This window comes from Haemorhous mexicanus, chromosome 12, assembly GCF_027477595.1.
Source record: "Haemorhous mexicanus isolate bHaeMex1 chromosome 12, bHaeMex1.pri, whole genome shotgun sequence".
In the NCBI taxonomy this organism is placed as follows: Eukaryota; Metazoa; Chordata; class Aves; order Passeriformes; family Fringillidae; genus Haemorhous; species Haemorhous mexicanus.
Genome location: NC_082352.1, coordinates 17,915,670 through 17,935,250, shown reverse-complemented (window position 1 = coordinate 17,935,250; position 19,581 = coordinate 17,915,670). Strand labels below are relative to the sequence as shown.

General features: G+C 38.5%; 1 protein-coding gene across 1 annotated transcript in view; it reads right to left on the bottom strand.

Annotated features, from left to right (window-relative positions):
* Positions 1–608: 608 nt before the first annotated feature.
* CDYL2 (chromodomain Y like 2) overlaps positions 609–19,581 on the bottom strand; it is a 60,212-nt gene continuing 41,239 nt past the window's right edge. The window contains exons 4-7 of the mRNA XM_059857404.1: positions 12,673–12,845; positions 8,084–8,294; positions 7,240–7,383; positions 609–5,128 (exon numbers count right to left, since the gene is read on the bottom strand). Of these exons, the coding sequence (XP_059713387.1) occupies positions 4,970–5,128; positions 7,240–7,383; positions 8,084–8,294; positions 12,673–12,845 (687 nt within the window). The 3' untranslated portion in view covers positions 609–4,969. The remainder of the gene's footprint in view (positions 5,129–7,239; positions 7,384–8,083; positions 8,295–12,672; positions 12,846–19,581) is intronic.

The window sequence follows — 19,581 nt, the reverse complement described above, 5'->3', positions numbered from 1 at the left end:
GGCAGAAGTAATTTAGTTACTCTTCTAATCACAGGAGATACATGATTGCAAATAGCGTTTGTGGATGCTATGGGCAAAGAATCCCCTGGTACACAAGAGCCCCTGGCAAGAGTGTTGTCTGGAGCCATGGTGGGGGGGCCCACAGGCTGATCCACCTTCTCCTGCACCAGGCTGGGGCTGGACTGAATCTCAGCCCCCCTGGCAAACACCACTTCAAAATCAAATTTCCTCATTTGGAGCCAAAATCCTGCCTGGAGCAGCTGGTTCTGGGCAGGAATGCTTTAGGTGCTCTGCACATATCAAGTAGTGGCAGTGATAATGGTGTCCTAGAAGTGCTTTTGTGAGACAGTTCTTGCTGGTTTTCTTGGACTTGATCAAGAAATGGTAATTGAAATGGATCATAATTGATTTCATAGAGATCTTAATGCAGTGTCTCTTAGTGCCCTGGGTTTTGCCATTTGAAAAAAATTCATTTTCTTTTGAAAAGCCCGCTGTGAGCCTGGTCTCTTTGGAAAGGCAGGAGCCTGTGAGTAGTATTAGCATATAGAATGGCTACCACTTATCATGTTCATTCTGATTATGTAAAACTGAAAATCACTGCAGTGCAATGAAGTTTCAATGTTTTTATTCAAAGCAGCTTCTCACAATGTATAAATACTGCATATTAACACACATGAAAAATACAACTTCTAAGGCACCCAGAAATGTGTCCATACACTAGTTACAGGACCATCAACAAATAAATTGTGTACAATTTGATCTAGACAGTCAATATTTGATATATCAGAAGATACAAGTCCCTCAGTACTGTACCAGTTTCAGAAAATATTTACAACACTGTGATATAGGGGTGCCTGTACCCTTATAATATTATAATATGTACTCATCATTACAAATATTAGAAACTGTTTTAGTCTGTTCCATGGCATTCTGACAAAATAACTTAAGGGCCTAATTTGCAAAGTTCTACAATTAATTATTTGTGCAAGTTCTGAAAATAAATTTACATTGACATAACTTGTGATTTTTTGGTTCTTTGCTTCATCTCAGAGGTTTGGTAATAAGCCTTACCAATAGACATGCCATCCCAGCTGAACATCACTCCTTTCCCAATAGCTCAGTGGATACATCTTTCCCCCTTACACCTGACATGGATGAGGATGCAGTGTTTGAAGCAGAAAGAGACTGTTTGATCTTCGGTACAAATGTCAAACTAGTTCACTGGCAAAGGAACTAATGCTTGATTAGAATAATGCAATTCTTTGGTCCTTTGTTTTTTATGGAAGGCATAACATTTTTATTCACTAAAAATCGAAATCCTATCTGTGAGCAAGCAAGCAAGCTAGTGAATGACTTTCAGTGTAGTATTTAAAATAGCAGTAAAGAGATTTAATATGGCTTAAAACATATGGTTAATTGGGCAGACACAGATAACACATCGAGGATAGCAAGTACCCAAATGTACTATGATAAGATTGTCTATAAGTCTCTTATGTAAACTTCTTTAGTGTCTCCTAAAGAGCGCTGGCTTTAGCCAGATTTGACTTTTATAGACCCAGCCACACAAAGCCTGAGATTAAACTACCATGGTTGGGAGCACAAATGCACAGTTTATATATAACAAAGCCCATGCTGACAAGTCTACCTATGTTGTTCAAAAGAAACAACCCGTATTATCCTTTTCACAAGAAAAACTTAAGGCCCTGTACTCTGATTTGCTAACTTTCTTACAGCAATTATTTGGGGAAGTCCTTAGTGCTGCATAAGCAATTATGCAGCTTTAAAGATTTCTTGTACCTAATGGTAAGGCTTATTCACAAATGCAATGCATTTATAAATTATATTTAAAACTGTAAAGGCTGGCAAAATAATTAAAAAACCCAAAACCAAAACTAAAACAAACCCCAACCAAACTTGTTTGTTCATCCCTAACATTAAAAGAGCGTTTTATTCTAATGAAAAACTATTGGCACAAAACCATTATATTATAGATTAAAAGAACAGTTCATAGTAGTGAAAAAGATTGCCTAAAACGCATACCCTAACCTACCACAGAAATATAAAAGTTTATATTTTGAAAATATATACTGTATTAAAGTTTGTAAGCTTATTTATTTAAACAGAAATGTACTGAAATAGTAAACTAAGCAACACTTATCTACAGCAAAAATATACATGCAGGACAACACAAAATAAATCGCTTACCTTTAATATCTACAAATGCAAAACTGTAGAATTTTAAAGATTGTACAAAACAATTTACACAAGAATAAAATAACATACTTAAACAACAAATTGCATTTTTAATCTTAAATACTGTGAATATTAGTAAAGGTACCCAGACTAATATGTACAGTACATCTAGATATCTGAATACCTAGTAAGGATAGAAACACAAGAGAAAATTCAGATTCTGATATTTAAATACTGGAAAAGAAGCTTTCAACATTGTTATTACTCTTTTTTGAAGGGAAAATAGATTCCATGAAAACTAGATTGTAACTGTATAGATATGAATAATTAAAAATGTTAACTATGGTTAGCGCTTGCTTTAATGGAAAAATAATTATAGAAAATGTATTTCAACCATTCCTTTGTCATAAAAAATGCTAAGATACAGATATCTGAAAATTCAGATGAAATGGTGCAGTTTAAAAGATCCAACAATGTAAGATTCTTCTCTGTTTGCAAATCTCTTTCGGAATGCATTCCTTCACATTGCTGAGCAATCTTGCAATATTTATCTACAAAAACTAAGCATAGTATTGAAATAAACTTCCTAAAATCTTATTAACACATGACTAGGAGTTATGGCTCTCAGGACGGGAATAAAGGAAATAAAGGAAATTGAGGAATCGTGGTACTTTCCATTGCCTTTTTTTCTTTTTCTGAAGGTGTATGCTGGAGGCCTGATTGTGCAAACTCGTGTGTGTGTGTGGTTTTCACTTGGGTGATCCCTCTTTTGCCAGGTGACTCCGTGTGCACCTGCCTCGCCGGGGGCCTGGGGCCTTGATCCAACGCGCCCCGCGGCGCTGCTGACAGGTTGTGGACAAAAACAAGGGTTGGTATAAAACAAGTGGTGCATCCATCACTTCAAATAGTTATTGAAAGAGTTCTCTTTCAGTCATTTTAAAATAAGCTAATGGTTTCAATAAGTTTCTTTTTAAACACATTTTAAACAGGCTAATTAGAAGCCAGATTCTGTCTTTTTAATGAAGAATTTCCATGAGAACTTCTGCATTTAGAGTAATGATTTCCTTAAAATTCAGTGGTACAATTAGGGCATAAAAACAGCACTTCTGATTATTTGTGGAAAAAAAAATGTTACATTAATATGTTGAAGGCTACTGTTTACTGTAATCACCTGTTTGTTAACTTTACAAAGGCTTTGTTGAAACTCTTTATGGAAATGCTAAGAGGGAGAAAGCTGAGCAACCTCATTTGCAGAGGTTTAAATCATAATAAGTCACTGAGCTCAAGGGTGGAGAGCAAGTGCACAAATTACAAAGCAAACAAATGTGCAAAGCTTCTGCTTCAAGAGGTTTCAATTTGGGAGTACTATAATGGCAGGTGAAGTCTCAGAGCATGCTCCTGTCCTTTCCACACAAACTGCCCATGGCAGGAAAGAACTGAGAGAGATCCAGTGTTCAGAAGTCAGTCAGTGTCACTGACCAGTACTAGGATCACATTCTAGAAGAGCAGATTGGATTTTCCTTCTTTATTGTGGACTGCTTTTATGGATAGCCATAAGTTCTTGTCACAGGTGGTGGGGTGGCCAGATGTGGAGAGCTGGGAAAAGCAAAACAAAACCTCTGCCTCCACTGAGTTCAATGCCTAGCACCTTGTATAAACTGCTGGCCCACACCCAAAGGCCTCCAGAGCAGAAATTATCTCACACCTGAGGAATCAGGCAACTAGACTAAGGCTCATAAGGATTTGCTTTTAGACTTCAGACCATGAGGGGTGTTTAAACCTGAAAAACAGTATGATGCCACGCAACGGCACCACTCACCCTGTTACTGATAGCCGGCTAACAGGAGTATAGTAAACTCAAATAAAGCATCTGGTTGGCGAGCCCTTCAGTGCTCCTCAAGAAGGCAGAAAGTGAAGAGAGACCTAAGGGAGACTCACTGTGTCAGAACCCACTTTTTTTTTCTCTTGACCCTGGCAAATGAATCTGTTTTCATACGTTTTTTTGTACAGTTTTACACATAGAGGAGCATGCACGTGGCTGTTTCCTTTACTGCCCACAATATTCTGTGGGTTTTGTATATATTCTTTATTTTTCTACTCAGTTTGCTGCTAAAAATGTGTTTGCATTCTCATGTGATACCTTTAATTCAGTCAAAAGGGTAATATGAAAATAAGATCTGTGATCAATAAACAGCTGAATATGAACACAAAATAAATAAGTTAAATAAATTTAACAAAGAAAAAAATTCTAGAAGTTTTTGTAAACTAACTTTACATATTATACATATAAATTATCAGATTTTTCCATTAAACTGTTAGAACTTAGAAAAAAATAATTAACATATTTCTAATGTATGGTTTTTGGGTCTACCAAAGGTCGTGCTGACCCGGATTTTAGACTGAGCCCTCTGTGTCAGCCCAGATGTGATGCAACAGCAAGAATAAGTTAAGAAGGACAGACAAAATAAACCCTTACAGGTGGGTGAGCCTTGCTGGGCCTCAGTGGTGCTTCTCAGCACATGGAATGTAGAGTTGGATGTGGATGAGCAATGTGAAAGATGCAGCCTCTGCACAGGTTTCATGCGCTGAACGCCTGCCCACGTCTTGGTTACACAAAATCAAACCGGCTACAGGCGGCTGTGGAGCTCACACAGCCACAGGCATTGGGATCACTGTCACAAATTCCTCACTGATGCATTGCCTCTGCTTCTCAAACATGGTCATGTCTGACTCTGGTCACAACTGGAGCAATTTCTCTTTAAGTTAGGCCAGGATATCAGACTTCATAAATTTTGTCTTGCAAGTAGCTGAATAATGAATCTAGTCCTTTGGAAGAACTCCACAGCTGTTTTAACATCTGACACTCCTTCTCGTTCACCTCTTCAAGTCCGGATTTCAGGAAGCTCCGCACGAGACACTTGGATTCTTCCAATACCTAAAGCCAAAATACGACTCATTATTTTATTCTGAATCTGAAAATATTACTATGGATAATGGTGTGACCAGCATTTTTATACTGACTCTGTTTTACGATCTAAGTAACTCCTCTGGGCACAGAAATTACATTTGATTTCTAGCCACAACTCCACTTGCTGATAGTCAGCATCTTTAAGAGTTGAGGTTGATGGGTTAGTGCCAGGTTTTTAAAAGAATGAGGGCTTCTAAAGTACCTTAGTTTGTTGAAGGTCTGCCATGAAGCACAAGGAGCTGAACTCCCTCACACTGAAATGGAAACGTGTGAGGGACAGTATACAGGCTACCTGTTTTCTGGAAGGTGGCCTTTAAGGTTAGACATATCGGAAACCCAAATGTGGGTGTCCATTATCTTTGACAATTTTCCCTCATGTATTATTTCCTTTTCAACACAGAAATTAATAGGAAAGGGCCTTTACTGCAAATCCCTTTTTAAGTCTATCTGCTTACATTTTTATATAAGTTAAATATTTTGTAAAAGATTGATGCTAAGCAAAACAAGCACCCTCTGACTGTGTTCTGGAGTTAGATTTACTTGGCAGATAAAACAAATCACCTGAGATCTTTGCAATAGAAAGCCCAACCTCAAGCTCTTACTAATTGTTCCAAGTTCTGAAAGGCACAAAGTGCAGGTCCATGGTTGCTCCCATAGTTCAACTCATTTTTCCAAGAACCATTTTTAAGTGCATTGAGATAGATTCCTTTAAATTAGTTTTTAAAATACACACCACCAGTATGTATCTCACAAGGAAATGAACTGGTCAAACCAACCCAGTAATAATTCCTACATTACTGATTTTCTGAGGACAGGAGATTTAATATAACTAACACAGTGTTCTGTGGGAAGGGAGGTGCATTCTCTTCACTCAGCTTTGTCAAGACCTTCATGTTAAGCCCAGTTCCTATGTGTTGTGGGTTTCAACCCTGCTATTGCAAAGTAGTATTTGTCTTTAACTCAAGTAAATGGTGTAAATAGCAAATCAAGGGCCCCATGCATTTTTTGTGGTCTGTTTGTAAACAACTCTTTGAAGGTTTATCTTTGTCCACAAGTCAGCACCAGTCTTTCCAAGGGGTCTTGAGAAAATTTCATTGACAGCCAATAGCAGTGAGGGAAGGAAGAATTCACAGTAAAGCCCAGATGTTTTCCCAACTCAAATAACACACATTATATCAGCATCATCAAATAAAATTCTGCTACATTTCCAGAGAGTTTCATTCTCAATGTCTTCTGTGAGATCTAATCTACACTTTGTTTAATTAAAAATCTCTTGTGTCTCTACCTCCTTTTACAGCAGATCTTTTCAATGAAACTAAGGGATGCTGAGACAGTTTCAGACATAGGAAATACAGCAGGAAACTAGAACAGTTTTCACTTTAATACTGCAGTTTTATTGCAGCCAGTATCACTTTCTTCACTGCATGTTTTTTAAACAAGGATGTGCCCAGAACAGGAGTGTATCTGCCTGGAGGGAGGAACCTCTAGGAAGATAGGAAAGGATTTTCTTTCAACTTTTGTGTACACAAAAGGAAAGTTATAATACACTGTGACCAGAACGTGTTCAAATCCCTCTTGTCTGGATCTCACCTCTCCTTCACAGCAGAGCTTAGTGGCTCTATCCTACCCTTCTGAGGTGCTGTGTGGAACATTCTGCAGCAGCAGGAACTGTGCAGGCGCAGAAGGAAGGCAGATTCAGGTGAAATCCTGTCCTGGAGGCCAGGACAAAGTGAAGGGCAAATCTGTTTTCTTACAGGTTTCCCAGTACAGTTGTAGAGTTTCAGACTTTTACACCTTCATGAAGGAAACCTGTGCTGAAATCCCCTTTCAAACTCTGGGGCAAGGAGGGTGCCACTCATTGAATAAATGCTAATATTGTGAAAGGAAATAACTCCCCCCCATCCTGATCCCTGAAAAATGAGAAACTCCATGAGCTCACTGATCCCTATCCAGGTTTTCTGATGTCAGCCTTCTTTCACAGGTATGGAAACTGAGGTCCCACACGTGACAAGCCTTGGGAGCACACCTTACCTCTGTGAAATGTCTGTGAAATGTAATGAGGGAGTTTGATTTCTTACCACTGCACTGCAGGATGCCATTTCTTTCACTCGTAGCATCACTTCTTGGCTAAATGTTGTTGGCCAAAATACTTGTGACACCAGTCCTCTGCTGCAGGCTTCCTGTGCTGTCAGCTTTCTCCCACAGAACAACATTTCATTTGCCTGTGAAACCAAAAGACTCTGGTAATCTTGGGTTATAATTCCCTTCAAATTTTTCTCATACTTGCCTGCTATTTTTACGATTAAATTACAAATGTTCTTCTGTATCTTTCCATACTGCAAAATACTTTAAAAGGGGTTTCAGTAGCTATTTAAGGATTGTGCAGGTGGCCAGAGCACAGCATGGGTTTAATTTAAGAGAAATATGCTGGCATGCATGGTGAATCTGTATTGCTGATCTCACAAGAGTAGCTATCAGTGATACTGTGTGGAGAGTCATGGAACCCAGCAGGAAATATTTGTGGGGCAAATTCTGATTTATTACTGGTAAAAGCTAAGCAGTCTTACTGGAATCATTGTGAATTATCTTTAAAGAGCAGAGAGCTGTATCTGGCTGTATTACTGCCCACTCCTAACATGATGCAGACAACTACTCTGCAAGGTTATTCTGCTGATTTCTTCACTTTTCTACCATGATGTTGACAATCTTTTCTTTTTCAATCTTTCTTGTGTACAGCAGGTGTTGTATATTGAATTCCAAGATTATTTCGTGATAAGAAGTTGGCAGCGATTAGATGAACTTTCCACAGATTTCATTTCCATTAAAGACAATTAAGAAAATTGTTTACTTTTTTTAAAAAAAAAGAAAGAAGATCAGGAATTTATGAAAGGTTCTTCAGCAATTTGAGGTGGAAAACCTTACCAGTGCAACACCCAGAATTTGTGGGAATGTGTATGATGAGCAGCCAGCTGGAGTGAGTCGGATTGTTGCATATGGTGTCTGAAACCAAGCCTTCTCACTTGCCCAAACGATATCACAGAGTGGTAAAATAGAAGCTCCTAACCCCAGAGCAGGGCCGTTGATAGCAACCACAATTGGCTTCTTAAATTGAATAAAAGCTTTTACAAAATCCCTAAAATAAAAAAATAAAAGAAAGATCTTGAATACAGAAGTAACACATAAATATCCAAGTTTAAAGTACTTAATCTGAAAACAAATTAGAACCACAGAAGAACACAACAAATGCCCAGTTTTATGAGGTCAGAACTGCAAGATACTTTCTAGTTTGCACATGGAAAAGTCTGCTTTTTGTTTTTTTAGTTATTTAATCTTTCTGAGTACCTGGGTTATTGCATAGTTTTGTGTATGTTGTATATGTCCTGATTAAGTGGATTGCCCTGAGTGTTGTACTTTTTGCAGAAAGGTTTGGTTGGATTAGTTTTACTTCTGGACCAGTAACTCCTGAGTTTGTACACACAGCACTTCTTGGTTTGCTCCACAGTGTCTGGGATGGACCTTGTTTGGCTACTGATGAAATATTATAGCCTGATTGTGTATTTTTGTCAAAAAGTTCTCTTAAGATCCTGTGTCAAAAGTTACTGCAAGTCCTATCAGTGAATTGGGAGATTGTAATGTTTATGGCACCAGCAGAAAGAACAAGATGTGCAAAGAGGAGTCAGAGAAATGTTTGAACAGGACGAGTGATCTTCACTTGGGTCTTCATAGCAAAAATCTTCAGCGAAGCCATTACAAAGCAGATGCCCTTGCATGACTACCCCAGTAATGTGATGAGAAATAACAGGGAAGTTAAATGTCATCAGATTCATCTGGATGAATGAACTAGAATATGTTAAATTCTGTGCAATGAGGAGATCTTTTAAATAAGCTACCTACCAGCAGCTGTGGAAAGACATCTGTTGAATGGAACGGCCTTTACACCAATTAGGAAAAAGCAAAAGTGTAATTGTGGGCAAATTATGGGCTCCAGCAGCTCAGTGCACAGCAGGTATATGGAGGCAAACGAGATGCTCAGTTACTTTAGAAAAAAGACATGGATAAATCAAATTCCAAGCAAAACAGGAAATTCTGTCCCTGCACTGGGTATTTCTTAGATCTAGAGTGCATCTTTGCTGTCAGATTTTAGGAAAGAACATTTTGTCAGATGTGCCCTTTGATGAGTTGCTGCTCTCCCACTGAGGTCAAAAGGATCTGGGCCTCTGTACCTGAGCACAGGTGGGCCTTGCAGGTTAGAGAGCACATGTGGCAACAGGGCTGAAGTGCAGGGGCACTGGCTGTGTTTTAAATGAGGACAAAGAGTCTGAGATGAGCCAGCATCAAATTTTCAATTAATACATTCTGGTTTTGAAGTCCTCTAGTAAGGAGGACCATGGGAAAATAGAGAATTGATGCAGCTCTGTTCACAGTAGTAAACCAGGAGATCACTGTCAAGACAAAGAGAGTGAAATAAGGAACATGGTTTTTGTCTGTTCAAGACCATTTCTGTCTAGAGGAGAGCAGGGTTAAGGAGAGTTGTGATTAGTTTTCGTTGCAGATACAATGCTGTTCCCTTATCTCATTACTTCTTCGGTTGTTTATGACTGAGTAGTGACTGTGGATCACTGCACCTCATTAATTCCAGAATTTTGAGAACCTCAGTAGTTACGTAAGTCTTTCAGACAGGACTGCAGTTGTGAATAGGGATGTGATGAATGATAGGTAAAAAGAAAGCAAACTAAGGATAAATGGTGGCAGTAAATCTGAGGACCCTGTGGAGGCAGATAAAACCAGTGTTGTGGAGAAAAGCAGGAATGATGGTGATAAACGGGATTGGAAGTGAATATGGAAAAGCAATTTGGGATGTGGAAAGGAAACATAATGTGGAGGAAGAACAAAGCAGAACACATTAATGGAGGGGAAGGGTTGAAGGAAGTCTTCATATGAGTGAGCAAGGAAGGGAGGACCTGGAGAGAGTGGAACACAACATTGAGAAGGCACAGTGAGGGAAAAATGGGGAGCACAGAGGATGGTAAAATGGATGGGTATGGAACATGCTACCTCTAGGATGGAGTGGAAGGCTGCAATGTTGGGAGATGATGAGGGAGACCAAATGCCTGCCTTTGGTCTCCAGAAGCTGCAGTGACCAGCACTCCATTTATCTTTGTTTCCTGTTTGGTGCATTGTTTCAGTGGGTTGTGTCTGTACCCTGAACCTGGCACGTTTCCTTGTCTCCAAACCATAAGTTCACACAGGGAGTTTCTGGGCTACAGGATCCATGGAATGTACGCTGGGATGCTCAGACACCTCTGCACTGTTCCAGGCTCTTGCTGCTGGTCAGGGCTTGTAGGCTTTACATCCAGGGCTGTAAAGAAGCTGAGCAAGTAAATTTGTCCTTGTCTGTTTTCTTCTGAGCACACCCAGAATGTTGTGGCTCAGGTCCCAGATGCATCAGCGCTGCCCAGCTGGTGGTGTGAGCCCAGTGCTGGGAATGCCTTCCACGAGTGCGTCAGTCCCAGGGCTCTGCAGGCCACACTGTGCAGCCTGTCTGCCCTTTCCCTGCTCCAGGATGGCGTGTGGATGGTGGCAGCTCACACTGGTGGGTCTGGGATGGATCTGGGAAGGATCTGTGACCAGTGCCTGCAGAGGAGCTGCAGTGCTGCACATCCATTCATTGCCAACCCCAGTGGCTGAGGGCACGGCACCAGTGACTGAACCATTCATGGGAGAGGAGACTTGACAGGGATTGAAAGTTCAGCTGTAACTTGTGACCGGGATAGGAGAGCCATGCTTTGGAAAGTGGAAACACATGGTAACCAAGATTTCAAATTCTCTTTGATACAAGTCTAAGTTGATGTAAAGCAGTGGAGGCAGAGATCCATGGATGTATTTTAGGACATCCAAACCACTGAAAAAAGCAATGGACATTTTTTCTTCTCTTATTACAGTTTATTTTCCATGAGCTGAGTCTTTTGTTCACAGAAAGCACAGAGAGTGCTAAATGGAAAACGTAGGGTATTGTTTCCAGAAGTACAATAAAAATCTATTTTCAGTGGGCCTGAAGCCGACATTCTTGACAAGGTACAAGCAGTGCATTGTACCAGTATTTCAAGAGTGTTCTGTGAGTCCAAGGGTGGAAAAACTGAGTATCACAGTCTGGCTTATACTTATTTAAATGTTGGATTGATAAGTACACCTGTATATTAGATGTGTGCAAATAAATGTAAACTTATAGAACAACACCTAACTGCACAATTTTTACAAGAATAATACTAAATTTGTGTCTTTTGGTGGGCAGTGAGTGTGCCTGGGTTTTCAAATAAGAATATTGATTTTCTACCCTCTCTTTTTTTTTTTTTTGTTTTTTTGGTTCCACATTGTTAAAAACCCCTCACATTTAAAAAATAAACTTAGGCTGTGTCCTTCAAAGGGTTTCTCTTTTAAAAAATATCACTCCATGATATTTGAGCATATTTAGGGTCTTATTAACAGCTTACAACTTACTACATTTAAGAAGTATCTTTTAAAGTCTTTCAAAATAATTGCTACTTTGAGAATTTCAAAAGTTTTTAACCTGGAATCCAAGCTGATCTGCAGTAGTTGTAACCAAGATAATTGGTGGTTAATACACTTTGTGTAATACCTAAACCTGATCTTACGTTATACTAGTAAATCCCAAGTAGAGATATCTTGTAAAAAAAATTCCTTCATTTTCCTTCATAGAATTGTTGCATGAAGTTTTAAAACTCTCAGAAGAATATTTATTTGTAGAAAATCAGGGGGAAAAAAGGACCAAATTGTCTCCTGGTACAGACTGGTAAAATACCATTGGCTTTAGTGGAATAATATTGATTTATACTGGAAAATCTGCCTTGTGGATAATGGAACATTTGGTGATGTGTTGTGCAGATTGATTTGCAGACTGCATGTCATAAACCCTGGAATTCTATTAAGGTGATGAGATATTTATATATATATATATATAAGGAAAGTTGCATTTTTGTTACAAAAATAAAATTACATTTACATATATATTAAGTAATTTAAATTTAAGAAGAAGAGTGGAGACCCTTCTAGTAAGGTTCTGAAATACAGTGGCAGACTGCTATTTCAACAGAATATAAGCCATGGATTCCCTTTTGGACTGAAATTAATTAAAATGATGAACATGAAAACAAGTAAAAGATCTATCTTTCAGGAACCACTTTAGAACATGAAGCAATACTGAATTTGGAAAAACAACAACAAAGTTTTATTTGATTTTGGAGGAATGATTTGAAATATTAAATACAGAGAATTAGAATAAAATAAATCCCTATCAATATTAGCACTGGAATAAATGTGCTTTCTTTTCTAATATGGAAAGTTTCAGGTTTCTTTATACTAAACAAATTTGCAGGACTGTGAATTGGAATGCAATCAACATTTAAATATACAACATTTTTGGACCTGATAAATATCTTTATAATCACACACTGCATTTCATAATTTAGAGATCATAGGTAAGCTTGGGTCACCTTATAGCTTCTGCAATCCTAGTGCTTTCCTTTCTTCTGTCATTGGATAACCTGCCAATTAAATATGAGTAATCTAGGCCACTACAGAATACACTTCCCACTGCGCTGAGAAGTAAGAGTTTACTGTCATCAGCTGATGCATTGCACAATGCTCTCCGAACTTCCTTCATGATCTGTGGATAAAGAAAAGTAAACAATTCGACATGCATGCCGTGGCAATATCATTTCCCTACTTTTACAAACTTATTGATTTTGAGAGACTTAAATTTTGGGCACTACTAATAGTTACATCAATTATATATATAATTTGAATATAGAATGATATTAGAATCATTAGAATGATAACACTGAGAGTTTGCAGAATATTTTCTATTTGGCAGTGCTTTGTTGATGTTTTACTAATTCCAAGAGGTTTTAGGAGTTGGCGGTTCTTTGTTGTATGGGAAATTCTACCCAGCTTATGCTATTTGATTGCAATTTAATAAGTTCAAATATCACTTTTTATTCTCATTGTGTACATCACTGTATCCTCGGGAACATGTTTATCACAGCAAAAGCCTGTTATTAACCTCAACAGCTTGAAAGCAAAATTTGTAAACCCCAGTTTTTAGTTCTTCAACTACTTTGGTTTATATGACTTCAACCAGAGCAAAGCAGAACAAGAGGACATCATATACATCAACATGACAAATATATTATTCATTTTTACAGTTTACAAAAGTTAAATCATAAAAGTCCCTTGAAAAAGAGACATTTTAACTTTGATTTACAACTGGATCAAGCTCTTAATTGCACCATAATACAAACCTAATCAAAATCTGTATAGAATTGAGCTGCTGGTATTGTAGGAAAATGGCCTTTCCCCTGAACAGAAAATTGTTTCCTAGTGATTTTTAAAAGGAAATTTTATTTCATAAGCTTCTGATGGGTAACTTCTTGTATGGTCACAGTTGGGCATGGTTTGTGAGCTGTAACACATTTCAGCCTCCTCTCCTCTCTAATGTGCTCCTCATTACAAATTATTTGCTCCTCACTGCAAGGGCCCTGATTTCATCCAGTGTGACACCTCCTATCCTTAATCATACCCATGTGTCAAAGTATTTCCTATAGACATGGTCCCACTGCCTCAGAGTTTTCTCTTTTGCACCAAAAGATTTGCTGTTGGTGTAAATTTAGGTAAGAGAGAGCTAAATGTGGCTGGGGATTTAAATAGAGTTTCCATGTGAGAGAAACCCAAGATTTTTTAGCCTGTGATTATTTCTGTTCACTACTTTCTGTTACCAAAACTTCTTTAGATCTCTGAAGTGCCTTGTTTAAGAAATGTCCCTAAACACTGAAGTTTTGTTGATGCCACCCCCTGGTTAGCCTTTTAATAGAAATCCTATGGATTGTGCTGCTTTCCCTATGGGTTTGTGTAAAGATGAGTATTACTGGCTGCTGGGACTGGCCATGAGAGAGCAGGTGGTGAACTTTTAGATGCTTCATTTCTACAAGAGCACTTCAGAACTCCTGTAATACTGAGTGTGTGACAGTGGGTGGAAGTGAAGTAATTAAAAGCTGCAGAATTTGGAAGTGTATTTGAAATTCTTATGCAGGTACAAAAATGTCATCAGCAATTTTAGGAGCACTGTTTATTCTGAGAGTCTCAGAGGCTGTCTCAGCCCTCAGCTTGGAGAAACATGGCAACACTACACATATAATGGGGAAACAAAGGGGAAAACCCCCAAAAACCCTTAATCAGTGTTAAAAGAGAAACTTTAGAATGTGGTAGGTATTAAAATTTAAAAAAAAAAGTATTTTGGTTTTCCTAGTTCCATCTGAATGCAATGTTGTCCTCTTAATTCACTGTAAAAGATCTCACAATCTGCTCTTTCTTAGGGTGAATGTACAAATAATATTAGGGAATACATTTTTCTATCCAGTGAGGAATGTTGCATTAAGTATGATGCCATGATGATACCCATTCAGCAAAGTTTTTTATTATTCCCCTTCCTCCAGTGGTATTTGCCTATGTGATGCTACCAGCGCTCTCCTTCACACACATCATTCCTGTTACAAACCTGCCTCTTTTTTATCTTGCCCCTCACTGATCTGGATGACTAAAGCCATCTACAACACATCCAAATTTTTGAGCAGAGGTTACATTTCTTGTGAGAAAAACCAATATTTTGCCATCGCTGTTTCTTCAGTGTTTTAGAGGATGACATTGAGTCTGTTATTAGGAATCAATTTCTCAGACATGGTTAAAAGTGGGAAAGCTTTGGTTTCTATTTTTGAGCAGGAGGGGAAATTTAGTTCCCCTGCTCCACTAGTTTCTATCAAAAGGAAACCATTACGTATCAGCATTATCAGACTCCAAAAAGTATGTTTTTTTCTAAAGAGCCCTAAGTTTGTCATTAACTTTATCATCCAGAGGTGCTTGGAGGCTCACTGGAATCCAGCAATGCCAGCCAAGCCGATGCTCACTCCCTTGGTCAGGAACTTTGCCACTGCTGGTGCAGTCCAAAACTCCCCAAGTCCCTTTGTCACTTAGCCTGGTTGCAGCAGCTGCTGCTCACTGCTGCCTCTGGAGCCTTGGCTTTCCCCAGGGGTTATCTGGGGATGGGCATTTCCCCCCAGCTATTTCTATGATTACAGGGAAGCTACAAACATAATTATAAAAGATCTAGTTTGTCTGAAGGGTTGCAGAACTGTGTGTTGAACTGTACTACTGCAAAGTAAATACAATTTTTGTTTGGAACTGCTCTCTGTTTTTAGGGACAAATTTCTGTTTAATGTGGTAGTGAATTCAGTTCCCAAATACAGAGATACAACCTGTCTTTAGTTCTTTGTCAAATTCCAAATTCTTTTTCTTTCTTTTACAGCCCTTAAACCTTTCTCCATCTTTCTAAAACTATGGCATTTGTCCAATTAAATTTTATTTTCTCTAGTGGACCAGATCTAATACTACTATTTCCAGACCTCCTTAGCAATATTCTCCAGATCCATGCTTTTATTAATTAGCTTTTTAATGGCCTTTTAGGTAGTTTTCAGTTGTGGGGACAGTATTTCTATTTGAATGCATTTGATGAAAGTTTCTGAGGCAGTATTTACAGAACAGTATGGGCCAGGTGTTTAGGTTATGATAGTTGACTGGATTGTAAATTTAGACCAGACCTAGTGCTTCACTTACTGTTTTATTGAAACACAAATATATAATAAAATTATCACCTTCTCAGAAGTTGCTTATATTTTTAATCCTGTCAAGTAAATAATCTCGTTAATTCTTGAACAGGACATCTTATATTGCAAAATAAACATGAACCAGTTAAAAATGTAATTAAACTTCTAAGAGCTTATTTTAATGCCTTTTGCTGGAAGTAGGAAATTTCCAAAGGTATTTGGTGCCCTTTGCTTTCCATCTTGCTTACGTTCTGGGAAAATCAAAGAGCTAGGAATTTATCACCATAATTACACAAAGTATCTTGAACAGAAGTCTCTTGTTCACATAAACAGAAGCACTAGTTAATAAAAGTTAACTTTTCTGAATCTCTGAGGACTCATCGTGATGTTCTTAAAGGTAATTATTCTGTAAATATTACCCTAAACCCAAATTTAAAAGCCATTCCGTTGTTCTTAGAACATCTTCCCCACTTGTGCTTTTTCACATGAATAAATTTTGTGTTACTGATTCCGAGTCCTTTCTGTCCAGCACCTGAAGGACTTGGGAACCTCGAAAGCTGCAGGCACAAGCACGGGCCCAAACCCACAATTTACTTTTGTGTAGAGAGCAGAACTACAGAGAACAGTAAACTTGTACCTGCCTCTTTTTTATTATTTGCAGGTTAGGAAAAGTGAAGGCAAACCAGTGCTCCAAAATGTACCTGGCAGAACTTTAAACCTTCCTATTCATATTTGAAATTTGAAACCTGATTCTTGTGTATGAGAAGGTACTTGAGGTAGTTCTGTCACTCTTGGGTGGAAGCACAGGCTGTTTAGAGAATGTTCACTTTTAATTCAGGGGAATATTAACTCCTAGCTCTGTTAATAGTGTTAAATGAGAAGAGCTGATGGGTCCATTTAGTCTGAAACAGAATTTGGATCCTTGAGATGTGCTGAGTTAAAACAGCAGCAGCATCACTGGAGAAAGAGCTTCAGGAGCAGCAAAAGTCCCACACGGAAAAATGCCCTAATGGAATTCATAATTAAATATTTCACAAATGTATTTAAAAAACAAAAGTAGTAAGCCTAAGCTACTGAAATAAGAACAAGCTGTGCTGTTTTGTGAAGCTGTCTTGGAAGTTTTATAAGCTCTTGTAAAAAATAAGAAGAATCTCTATAGTGCCCTGAACATTTTTGTAGAAAAAACTTAATTACTAAAGAAGCACTAAGCCAACATCAGTCAGGGCAAAGGCTGCTGGAAAGAGCATTGGCACATTTCATGCTAAAATCACCTGCACAAATGGAGTTACCAATAACATAGGATGAAGAGTCAGGTAGACTTCTCTAGACTTTATTTTTTTTTTTGTATAAATAAGTTCTTTGCTATTTAATTAAATTGGCATAAATACCAGGGGCCAATGGTGGAACACAAGTATTAATTTCGTCTGAAGATTCCTATAAAGCCCAAAGGGAAGCAGAGCTGTTGAGGGGTGAATGGGAATTTGTATAAGCTTAGGTTTAAAAGTTTAAAATGACTGTTTGCTGTGCACACCTTTTTTTTCTTTAATATAGATGGCCAAGTATAACCAGGCCACTATTTAAGCACATCAAATAAACCTGCTCTGAATAAATGATTCATTTGCTATTTGGCAAACATAATTTACTGAATGTCTAATAAAGCTTGAAATTAGCACTTCTTTACACAAAGTGAAACACACTTTCTTCATTTTGTAGGAATTGTGTGTTTGTATTTCGTATTCACTTGGGATAAAAGGCATCAAAACTGAAAATGCTCTGAACATCCCTAAAACACTTTGTCAGTTTGCCTCACCTATGGCTATGGGTGACAAACTGCAGGGACAAGTCATTCAACACCTTCCTCCTTTCAGTTCCTGGGGTTTTTGCTGTAATTGCCAGTCCTGGAGGTGCTGGATTTTGTGGTGTGAATGATCATGGGCAGCAGCCTGGACTGAGGCCAAAGAAGCTGTTTCATGTTTACAGCCATGAGTCTTCCAAGGGCAAGAGCCTGCAATTGCTCTTGGCCTGGATAAGGTTTAAACAGACAATGTCCATGTGGAGAACTCAATACCTGATTAATTCCTGACCATCCTGGTCAGTAAAGTGGTTTTCTAAAATATATTTCCTGGTTTTCAAGTGAGCTTCAATAAAGGTTCTAGAAATAGTCTGTGCTGGTGATGCAGGGAGAGGACTATTACATGCTTATCACTTATTCTTCCACAGAGGTGGGTTCCTGGCATATTGAAAACTCTCAAAGGATGAAATGGATTGGTTTGGCAGATCCAAAGAGCCTGAATTAATCCCGTGGTTAGAGCATCTGAACACTGCTGATGTGGAACAGCACAGCCAGCAATGTAAAGGTATGTCTGCTCTGACTGAACACAGAGAGTCCATGATTTCATATTTTTTCAGGCTCTTGAGCTCCTTCATTTAAATTACTGGCAGTGTCAATTAGTGGTAATTAAGACAGAGATGGAGTGATGGATTTGATGCAATCTAATGCATTTTAAGAAATTAGTGTGAAAAGCAAGTGTTGGGTGTTCTGTGGTAATTACCAAGACAGTTCTTCTAAGTATTAGTTTAAAAACTAGGAGTGATAAATGTTGTGTACCATCAGTTTTAGCCATTTAATATCACTCAGTGCATTACTGCCCATGTGTATGTGTGCATTTGAGAAGGGAACTCATCATACCTGCCTGTTGTAAGTAATGAACTTCAAAGTTACTAATTCTCTTACTGAATAACATGATTCCTCAAAGCTACAATCTACTCTTCCCTCAGGTGGTGCTCAAACTGGTATTTCATTCACTCTTGAAGTTGCTGTGTAGTACAGAGAGGGCAGAAAAGGCTGAGATCTCCCCAGTGAGGGCAGCCCTTGGAGGAGCTCTGCCTGCAGAATGCTCAGACAGGCCAGGCTGGTGCTGGGAGGCAGCTCCTGGTGCTCCCTCCCTGCTCCATGGCAGCCCCAGTCCATCCATCAGGCCATTACTGCCTGTGTGGAACAGGGCTCAGGTGTGGAACAGGGCTCTGGTGTGCTCTCTTCTCTCCAGGACATCCATCCTGATGCAAGCACTTATGGACACCCCTTTTCTTCTGACATGGGAATGATATAACAGGGCACTGCAGCCACAGGGAATGGAAGGAAAAGCTCCTCAGCCCTTCCAGTGATCCATGTGTGTACTGGGATAGTACAAACTGCAAGTCTGAGTCTGCTCTTGTGTGTATAATGTTTGGAAGAAGGGAATTCATTTTTATCTTTTATATGTTGTATGACTTTATGCAATTCAGCTGAGGATAGAGGCCCTAATTGGTTAAGATTTCATAAATAAATACAGTGATTCAGAGAAAAAGTAATTAGGGATCAAGATGGAATTTAGAAAGGCTGTCTCAGGATTTAGACTGAAATTCTCTGTATACAACTGGAGCACTATTTAAATTAGTAAAAGGAAAGAGACCAGATTTCTCCTAAGGATAGTAAATATCAGTAACTTCAACGTGTGAAAAAGCTGCTTCACACAATTCCATGCTGGAAATACTGATTCTGCCATTCCTTTAGTTACTTTCATTTTTTTTTCAGCCATGTGAATTAAAATTTAATTTCCATTGCATTCTTTTGGATCGGAATCCCAAGTGTGAAAAAGTTAGATATGTCTGTACTCCAGACTTCTTTTCTATGTTCATCCATTAGGAAAAAAATACATAAAATCGAATTCAAATGCAGTGTTTGCAAGATAACCCACACATTGGGAT